Raw genomic sequence first — 9,644 nt, forward strand, 5'->3', positions numbered from 1 at the left:
AAAAATTAATTCACAATTTCAAAATTAACTATTATTTTTATTGCAGTAACATAGGCTTCCATCACTATACATGATTTAGAGGCACAGCTCACACCTCCTGAGATGTGTGTCACGGCACCCGCCACCAAGGCACCCATAATCCTCCACCCTCATCCATTGGGCTCTCCCTCCGGGCTCCTGGCCCTCACCCTCCCCTCCTGGCGGCCTGCCTTTGGAACAAGTTATTTCACTCAATTTCCTGAGACCAGGTGGCGCCCAGGTAGCTGCTGGGCCACTTGGAGGGGCTCAGCTCTCTTGACACCTTCAATCGCTTCCCGATGGAGGCCCCACTTTCTGACTTTCTCCGGTCTAACCAGTCTGCATTTGACAGCACAGCCACTTACTAAACACCTACACTGCAATGGGTCTGGAGATTAAAACCACACTCTACCCTGAAGAAGCCCCGCCGGGGAGGGAGGTCTGGGAACAGACTTGGTGAGCTGCAGAATAGTAACTGCGGTTGCAGAAGAAAGGGCCTTGTACCCAACTCCTAGAAACAGAGAGCAGAGGGGTGGCCAGGGCCGGGGGCGGAGGGGGGCGGCGTGGGTGACGCTGGTCAAAAGGTACAAACTTGCCCTCATCAGATGAAGACATCCCGGGGACCTGTTGTACAGTGTGGGGACTGAGCCTGACAATGTTGTCATGTATATTTGAAAGTTGCTAAGCGAGGGCCTCCCTGGCGGCGCAAGGGCTTAAGATGCATCACTATGAAGCTATCCTCAGACACTGCAGCACGAGTTCAATCTCCTGCAGCCACGGAGCTACCCACACGGCGCAGCAGACCTCTCCTGTCTTCCCGCTGCTCCCCTCAGCAGTGTAATTTGGTCAATCTGCCTGTTCTGTTCCTCTCTCTGTCTCTGGTGAATCCTCTCACCCCCCCACACCTCTGGCCTGAACCCCAGCTCTTGTATGCATAAAAAATAAATCTCAAAAAAAAAAGAAAGTTGCTAAGAGAGTTGATCTTGAAGGTTCTCACCACACACTGTTGTCACCAGGAGGTGATGGGAGCTGACCAAACTAGTGATGGGAATCATTTTGCAACATAGTCATACAGCGAATCACGATGCTGTGTACTTTAAACTTACGCTGTCATGTGTCTGCTACATCTCAGTGAAGCTGGACAAAAGAAGGACTTCAGGGCACTGAAGAAGGAGGCTTCACAGAGGAGAGGAATTGGGCTTAGGATTTTTTTTTTTCTGGATGAGTAGGACTTTGGGGAAGAAGAGGGATGAGCACAGGGGAGGTGGGGGGCATCAGAAAGTGGTGGGTTTCCCGGGCGTGTTTCAGGATGAGGAGCGTCTAGGGTCGAATGGGGGAACTTTGGGAAGACCCCATGTGGGAAACAGAGCGTCCCTTCTCTTTTTTTTTAATGCATTTATTTTTTACATCATTGTTTGCTTTTGAACCGTAATCGATTTCTCCCCTCAGGTGCAGTCCCTGGAGTTCTCCCACCACCAAAGCACCCAGGACCCGCCTCCCCAGTCCCTGTGCGCTTGCCCGCCCTGGGTTGACCCCTCCCCTCCCCTCCCCCCAGCCCTGCTGCTAGCCTCAGATCTGTGTTCAGCTTGCAAACTGTGCTTTGCTCCTGGCCCTTTGTTTGGTTTCTCTGTATCCCTCCTAGAAGGGAGAGCTTCCCTTCCCCACTCACCAATCTCCAGGCGGAGGCTCTGAGCTTTAAGGAATTTATTGCACTTTTCAGAGGAGATGGGAGGGTGGAGCCTTGAGAAGGAGCACTTGAAGCTTTTGATGTTTAGTGGGGAGAAAAAGAAGACTCCGTTAGTGGTGGGGTGATGGTGGCCAGCAGGGTTGGGAGGGCATGGTTTCCGATGGAGCCAGAAGGCCTTGGAGCAGACCCTGTTTCTTCCGGTACCCTGGTGGCCCCGGGCTGATGCTCCACTTCTCTGAACTTACTTCCTAATCTACAGAATGGGAATAACCGGTTCCCACATGCTCGGGAGGTTGCAAGTGTTGAATGAGATAATATATATAAAACGCTTAGCGCAGTGCCTGCGAGTGTTCGTTAAATGGTAGCATTTATTATTAGAATGATAATTGCCTTCAGATGTTTCAAAGGTCACATGGAAACACCGACTTCTCTCGCTGCTCCTCCAGCGATGCAAGTGAGAGGGAGACAGATTTCGCCGGGCTGGAAGGAAGCATGCTCTTGCAGCCCGCGCAGCAGAGCCTCTAAGAGGTTGTGTTGTGTGCGCGTTGAGTACGTCCGGTTGTGGGGCAAAGAGAAATTAAGGTTGCAGATGGAAATAAGGTTACTAATCAGTTGGCTTTCGAATGATCTGAAATGATTATTTTCAGATTATTAGGTGGATCCAGTGAATCACGAGTCCTACAGGTGAAAGAGGCAATCAGAGGAGAACCAGGTTGAGGGTTAAGTGAGAACTTGACTGGAAGTTACTGGCTTTGAAGATGGGACAGTGGGGCATGAGCCAAGGAATGTGGGCAGTTGCTGCAAAGGGCAGGGAAGGGGATGCCCCCCCAGGAGCTTCTGGAAAGGAATGTAACCCCGCTGACACTTTGATTTCAGCTCAGGGAGACCCAGCTTGGACACCTGACCTCCAGAGCTACAGATAATAGGCTTGTGTTGTTTTAAGTCAGGGTGTTTGTGTAATTTTCCATTTGCAATTGTAATTAGAAACTAATACAAAATGAAAGGATCGACTCTGCCAGGGGCCTGCTCCCTCCTGCAGGGAGGGCTGCTATGGCAGCTGGGCAGAGAGAACATTTACTGGATGTGTTTCATTAGGCAGTGGGGTGAAGGCACGTGCAAGAATGTTCCTGAATAGCTTTGCCTCGCTGCTGCCCTCTCCTGATGCAAACACACACACACACACACACACACACACACACACACACACACACACACACGGACGGGGCTTCCCTGGGGATGTCTGCTGTTTCCCTTTCTGTTTAGTGGCTCAGGTGGAGAGAAGGAACAAGTAGAGGATCCTTTTGAACCTGTGTCTCAGCTGCACAGCTCGTCTTTGCCAGAGATGCCAGTGTGTGCCAGGCGTCTGGCACTTGTCCGACCATGAATAAAACTGATACTTTTGTTTCTTCGTTGCCTTCTGTTCTCTGCATCTTCTCAGATTCTAGAATTAGAGGGGGTGGAGGGATGACAGACTGGTGGGCCTCCCTGGAGCGTTGATAGTAAACTTAGAGACCGGCTTTGGGCTGCTCAAATCCAGTGGATTTCAATAAGCAAAGGCTCTGACGGGAACTCGGACCTGCAGCTTTAGAATGAGGATGGAATGCAAAAGCCCCAATTGCACCAGCGTGCAGAGTGCAAGACTGAAAGGCTGCAGATGCTTCATGCTAAACTTTACTGTGTGGTGCTGGGTTGGGCTGTCCGAGATCCTGGCTGCCTGCTTTGTTTTGAATTGTGCTGAAGGCCCCAGAAGGAACCATGGAGGAATTTTATTTATGGTCAACTCAGATTTCTAGAATTATTTCCTACGACATAGTCTCAAGTTGGCTTGGTTAAGTTGGCTTGGGGTTGCACATTTATTAAAATTTTTTTAGATTTATTTATTTATGTATACAAGAGCTGGGGTGTAGACCAGAGGTGTGGGGAGTGAGAGGATTCACCAGAGACAGAACAGGGAGCAGAACAGGCAGATCTACTGAAATACACTGCTGAGGGGTGAAGCAGGATGTCAGGAGAGGTCTGCTGTGCCATATGGGTCAGCTCCCTGGCCGGGTATCGAACTCGTCCTGTAGTGGCTGCAGATAGTTTTGTGGTGCTGAGAATTAACCCCTTGCACCACGAGGGAGGCCCAGGGATTGCACATTTATTAAGCCCTGGCCAGGATTGTAGATTTCAGAGACCCACTGAGGAATTAACCACAGAGGTGTGGTGGGGTCCAAAGGCTGATGTGACAGACTCCAGACCAAAGAGTGAGGCCAAAGTAAGTAGAAGGTAGGAGAAAAAAGTCAATGAAATTGAAATGAAAATTCAATAAAAAACTGAAGGATGGGGAAAAGCAATGAGTCTGAGACGTGGGACACTCTGTCCCTAGAAACTAGGTTTTGATTCAGGGGGTCCAGGAGACATGGGGTTCATCTAAAGTGAGACAAGCCATTGGGCCTCCCAGGTGGCGCAGCGGTTGAGCGCTGGGTTGCGAAGCTGCCCGCGGCCTCTGCGGCGCCGGTTCGATCCCCGGCTGCTCCCCGGCCACCGGAGGAGGGTCCCACATGGCGCGCAGACCTCTCCTGCCGCCCGCTGCTCCCCTCAGCAGTGTACTTCGTCCGTCTGCCTGCTCTGCTCCCCGCTCTGGCTCTGGTGAGTTCTCTCACCTTCCCGGCTTCTGACTGTACCCAGTGCTTGTATAAACCAAACAAACAAACAAATAAATAAATAAGACATGCCTCTAGAAAATTAAAAAAAAAAGAGTAAAAAAAAAAATAAATAAAGTGAGACAAGCCAAGAAAGAGAAAGAAAAAAGAAGCGAGTTCTGTTGATTGAACTGCAGGAAGAGAGAAGGCTTTCTTGGGAGAAGGGTCGAGTTCTTGGAGGCCATCTTAAAAGGAAAAAGAAAAGAGAAATGCTTTCACCTACATGCTTTTAAGGCTAGAACTAGATGAGGCTGCTCATTTGCAGATGGGGAGGAAAAACCAGACTTGGATTTAACAACTGTGCCGAACAGAGAGAGGCCGCTAGAGGGAGCACGGAGCCTGGAGGCTGCGGGGAAGGCAGCGCTGTCCCAGCAACAGGTGGCCACAGCATGAGAGTCAGTGGCTAGCATTGCAGGCTTACCAGGTAAGGGACACCCTTATTCAAAGGGAAGGTATTGCCACACCCTGAGGAGACATTCCTAGGGATGTGTGGAGCCAGGACTAACTGCCTGTGCTGAGAAAATGAAACACACCCTAAAGGGATTTCATGCAGGAAAGAACTGGATCCAGTCACATGCGAGTTAAATTGGGACTATTGGGACCTTTATTTTATTTTATTTTTAAAATTTTTTAAAAGATTTTTTTATGCATATAAGAACTGGGGTACAGGCCAGAGGTGAGGGGGTGAGAGGATCTACCAGAGACAGAGTGGGGAACAGAACAGGCAGACTGACCCAAATACACTGCTGAGGGGAGCAGCGGGCGAGGCAAGAGAGGTCTGTTGTGCCATGTGGGTTGCTCCCTGGCCAGTCGGGGATTGAACTCGTGCTGCAGAGGCTGTGGATTCCTTCACAGTGTGGTGCTTAACCCCTTGAGCCACCAGGGAGGCCTGGGACCTTTATTTTAAATTTGCAAATGTCCCAAGAGGGCAGAAATGTCTTAAACACCCCATTTTGAGAGAAACTAGGCACCTCCAAGACTGTAGGGTGCTCTTAGACGGCCTCCTTTCATGCTCAAATAACCTTCCCGCAGATTCTCCCAGCTGAGATTTAAGTTCACTTGCTGGGAACTGTAAAGAACTAGGATAGACTGAGGCATCCTGGCGAGGAGACGTCAAGGGCTTCCTGCTCATCTTGTCAGATAAGGTTCTGCTTATCCAGAACCACTGCTGGCAGCAGCCACTTGGTTCCGGTTGAGCGCACTTCCCCGTGCATCAGGAGGAGACAGCCACTGGGGTACCCTGCCATCACCTTTTCGGCCAAGTCAGATAGATCCCAGCCCCTCTGCGCTGCCATGAGCTGCCAGTGGAAGCCCACGCTTCTGGGGTGCATCCATGAGAGGGGGTATTCCCACCAGCAGCCGCTGCACTGCTTGGAGGCTGAGCAGAGCATGTGCACCAGAGGCGTGGCTGACAGCACCCCGCTCCCCACCCAGCCCCACTGCCCCAGCATCTTCCTCCTGGACCAACCCATAAAATCCCACACAGTAGCTCCTGGGCACGTAATTGCCTAGGGCCTGAGACTAAGCTGGTGCCTCTAAGTTTTGTTGGTGCCATCCTATTCTGACCTTGAAAAAGGAAGACCCATGAGCAACATGGGGATGGGGTTAGTCACCTTTGGAGGTGCTGGGGGAACTGCTTACATTTCATGGGGGAAAGACCGCCATGAAGCAGCCCCTGCCCAGGCCAGCGGCTCTCCAGCTGCCTCATCCCAGGAGGTTCAGGTCTCACCCCACTGTCCTAGGGTCACACCTTAGAGGTGGAGGAGGGTTCCCCCAGGCCGGGGAGAGGATAGAGGTGCAGGTACCTGCTAGGAAAGGATCAGGGAGCTCAGAGAACCCGGAGGGCACAGCGTGGAGAGGGTCAGGGCTGGAAGAGTCCCTCGCTGCTGTGGTGGCTTTGGGAGAGCAGTTGTGGCCGCTTCGGGGAGTGTGTGGGGTTGGGGGGCAGGGGGTGAGGCAGCCTGCAGGCGGCGGAAATCCACAGGGCAGAGGGGCAGTTTGAGGCCAGTCGGGACTCCACAAAGGCTATTTTGGGATGTGGAGACTTGAACATTCTCCTAAGCTGAGGAGGAGGAAAGGTTTAGAATCCAAGGGACGGCGTCGCCAGGGAGGGGCCCAGGGCAGTGGGCCTCGTGCCTTCCGTCCCCGCGCAGTGACCCACCAGACAGCCAGGCTGGGGATGCAACGCTTTAATGAGGCTTGTGAGGGTGGCGAGCGGGGCGTGGGGCTGCACGAGCCTCCCCGGCCTCAGCCTGGGGCGCCGGTGTCCTGCCCATCAGGCCTTTGTGACTTCAGAGATGCGAGGGAAAAGGCTCTTCAGATAGTTGATGAGTTTTTTCATCTCTTTCTCCACTTTCTTCCCAAATTCATAGCTGTACTTGGCCAGCTGCTCCTCTGAGGTGGTTGCTGGGGAATATTGGGAGAGAAATGTCGGGGTGATGCTAATCCCCACACCCCCCACCCCCACTCCAGCAGGAGCCCCAGAGCTGGCACCAGCGACCAACAGCTTGCTTGCATCTCATTTCTCTTTAATGCTTGTTCCCTGGGAAGCTTCCTGTCCCGCTCCGTCCCAGCTGTGTCCCCTGAGCTGGCTCAGCCTCGGCCCCGACCTCTTGCTGCCTCTTACCAGCCGTGGGGGTGAGCTCAGTCATGGCCTCTTCAGAGAGTGTGTGGGATGCGCTGAGTTTTTCCTCAAGGTGAGTGGTTTTGAAGCTGTTCGCCTGCGCGATGAGGTGAGGCAGCTCAGGCTTTGGATTCTTGGGTGTCCTGATAGATTTGATCACAACCTCCTCTTGGGAAAAGAGCTCTTCTATGGAGATGGAAGCCTCCTTAGCAGCGTCCTTTTTGGGGGCCTGGTCCTTCTGGGGATGACCGCTGGGGGTGACCTGCGTGGCTGGGGCTGAGGAGACGGGTGGGGCGGAGGGCAGAGAAAGAAGTCCTGGTGAGAAGCCGTCGGCCCTTCGTGGAGGGCCCGAGGTGGACTCGCTGCCCAGTTAGCTGGACGCGGGGTTGACCAGCAGCAGATCTCTGGGGCCCCAGAGACCCATCTCTGATCTCGAAGGCCGTTGACCAGCAACTACAGTTCTAGCAAATTGGCCTTCCCAGCTAGAGGGATTATGCAGACCCCTCTGGTGCCCAAGGCGGCTCAGTAGCTATTGGCTCTTTCCCCTGAAATTCTAGGAATTGCGTGAATTCTCTGGCTTCTCCCAGGTCAATTGGGGGCGGCTAGCCAGGGGGGAAACCATGCTCGCCGGTGACCCACAAAGCAGACGTCTGTAACGGCCGCGGCTTTGCGCTGGGGAGCGGGGTGTCTGGGACCAGTTCACCCCTCACCTCAGGGGGTGCTGAAAGTCTGACCAGGCACATTTGGATACGGCATGTAGCCCCCGCGCCTGTCTCCTGTGACTACCCAGAGTCCAGTGCCGTTCAAATCGTTTCTGCGCCCCAGATCTTGGCCAATGAAGGCAGCAGGAAAGCCTCAGCCGAACACCAAGAGGGACCGTCTTGGCTCTGCTTCTCCAGGCGGAGATGTCATTGTTTACTGGACAATCTCTTAGTCATCACCAGCTTACACTAAAGAATGCCAGCATGAGACTTACCAGCATCTGTGGGGTGCTGTACCAGGTGAACTTTATTTTCTGGCTCTGAAAAATAAGGGGTGAAAGTCTCCAGATATTTCATATGCAAGACGCGCCTGTCTGACCTCGCATTTTTAAAAAGCTTCTCTGGTGCTGTTTTTTTGTTTTGTTTTGTTTTGTTTTGTTTTGTTTTAGCGCTTCTAACACTTGTAATTTATTTGATACATGTTGTTTGTCTCTCCCTCAGCCATGATGGAGTCTCCGGCTATTGGTGTATCCTGAACACCTAAACTTTGTGTCTGCGCAGAGTAAGTCCTTAATACACAGCTGCTGAGGAATGTGCGTGTCTGTCTTGCCCTCTTTGTGTTTGTTTTTTTTTTCAAAAGATTTATTTATTTATGCATACAAGAGCTGGGTACAGGCCAGAGGGGTGTGTGTGTGTGTGTGTAGGGGGGGTGGGTTGAGAGGATTCACCAGAGACAGAGTGGGGAGCAGAACAGGCAGAATGACTGAATGAAATACACTGCTGAGGGGAGCAGCGGGCGAGACAGGAGAGTCTGCTGCACCATGTGGGTTGCTCCCTGGCTGGCCGGAAATCGAACTCGTGCTGTAGAGGCTGCGGACAGCTTCACAGGTTGCAGCCCAACCCCTGCGCCACCAGGGAGGCCCTGTCTTGCCCTCTTTGTACAGGGGGCCATGCAGAAGGGCTGGGAGGGCAGGGACTCTGCCTGAGGTGCTCATTGTCATGAGAGACTGCAATTGAATCGGTCTCTGTTGACCCTTAGTCCTCCCTGATTTGGGTCCAATTTGGCCCCTGTGGTCCCAGCTCCAGGCTTTCTAGGGCACAGAATTCTTGGGGTCATGTGCCCCCGCCCCGGGCCACTATACCTGTCACCTCAGGTGTGACCTTTCGCTTCTACATGTCCTTACCTTTCCACACAGCACACGGCAAGGATTAAGGAAAGGTCTGCTGAGTGCTGAGGCCTTTCCATATGACAGCCCAGTGACCTCTGGGGGACAGGGGTGAAAAGGCAGCCAGACTCACCGTGAAGGGCAGTGAGAGAGGTGGAGGCCAGACTGGCCAGCAGCAGGATGCTGAAGAACTTCATGGTGGAGCCGTGTGGGGTCCTGTTCCCTGGGGGAGCTGCTTAGTGTTGCTGGGAGGGTGACCGGGAGAGCTTTATTTATTCTGGAGCAGGGATGGGCTCTAGAGTGCCTGGTTCGGGATTGGACCTGGGTGCGTTCCAGATTTCCCCTCCCAAGTTCCCTATTCTGAATACCTTTGTTTTGGGGAACTGGATCTTCTGGAAACCAGTTAACAGGTAAGTAGGGCCCCCAGCATGCCCCCTGGCCCGGACACGACAGGGTGTGCCAGCCCTTGGAATAACTGACTGGAGATGAGTCTGTCTTTTTAAAAATTTTATTTTATTTCATTTATGCATACAAGAGCTGGGGCACAGGTCAGAGGTGCAGGGGTGAGAGGATTCACCAGAGACAGAGTGGGGAGCAGAACAGGCAGATGTACTGAAAGCACTGCTGAGGGGAGCGGCGGGCAAGACAGGAGTGGTCTGCTGTGCCATGTGGGTAGCTACCTGGCTGGGGATCAAACTGCTGTGGTGGCTGCAGATGGCTTCATAGTGCTGAGACACAACTCCTTGCACCACCAGGAAGGCCCTG

General features: G+C 52.8%; 1 protein-coding gene across 1 annotated transcript; it reads right to left on the reverse strand.

Annotated features, from left to right (window-relative positions):
- Nucleotides 1–6,664: 6,664 nt before the first annotated feature.
- On the reverse strand, nt 6,665–9,076 carry LOC119247076 (glycosylation-dependent cell adhesion molecule 1-like). Its single transcript, XM_037513291.1, has 3 exons — nt 9,013–9,076; nt 7,016–7,288; nt 6,665–6,795 (listed from the first exon to the last, which is right to left on the reverse strand). The coding sequence occupies exons 1-3, from the start codon at nt 9,074–9,076 to the stop codon at nt 6,665–6,667; spliced, it is 468 nt and encodes a 155-aa protein (XP_037369188.1).
- Between the last annotated feature and the right edge of the window lie 568 nt (nt 9,077–9,644).

The sequence above is a fragment of the Talpa occidentalis genome, unplaced genomic scaffold (genome assembly GCF_014898055.3).
Source record: "Talpa occidentalis isolate TD23 unplaced genomic scaffold, MPIMG_talOcc4v2.1 talOcc4.16, whole genome shotgun sequence".
In the NCBI taxonomy this organism is placed as follows: Eukaryota; Metazoa; Chordata; class Mammalia; order Eulipotyphla; family Talpidae; genus Talpa; species Talpa occidentalis.

What these genes read in the sequence shown, in the direction of transcription:
- LOC119247076 (XM_037513291.1), bottom strand. Translation starts at nt 9,076, where the DNA reads ATGAAGTTCTTCAGCATCCTGCTGCTGGCCAGTCTGGCCTCCACCTCT. An exon ending in CTCTCTCACTGCCCTTCACG is followed by an intron (nt 7,289 to 9,012) that starts GTGAGTCTGGCT and finishes CCGTCTCCTCAG; the next exon opens with CCCCAGCCACGCAGGTCACC. An exon ending in TGAGCTCACCCCCACGGCTG is followed by an intron (nt 6,796 to 7,015) that starts GTAAGAGGCAGC and finishes AATATTCCCCAG; the next exon opens with CAACCACCTCAGAGGAGCAG.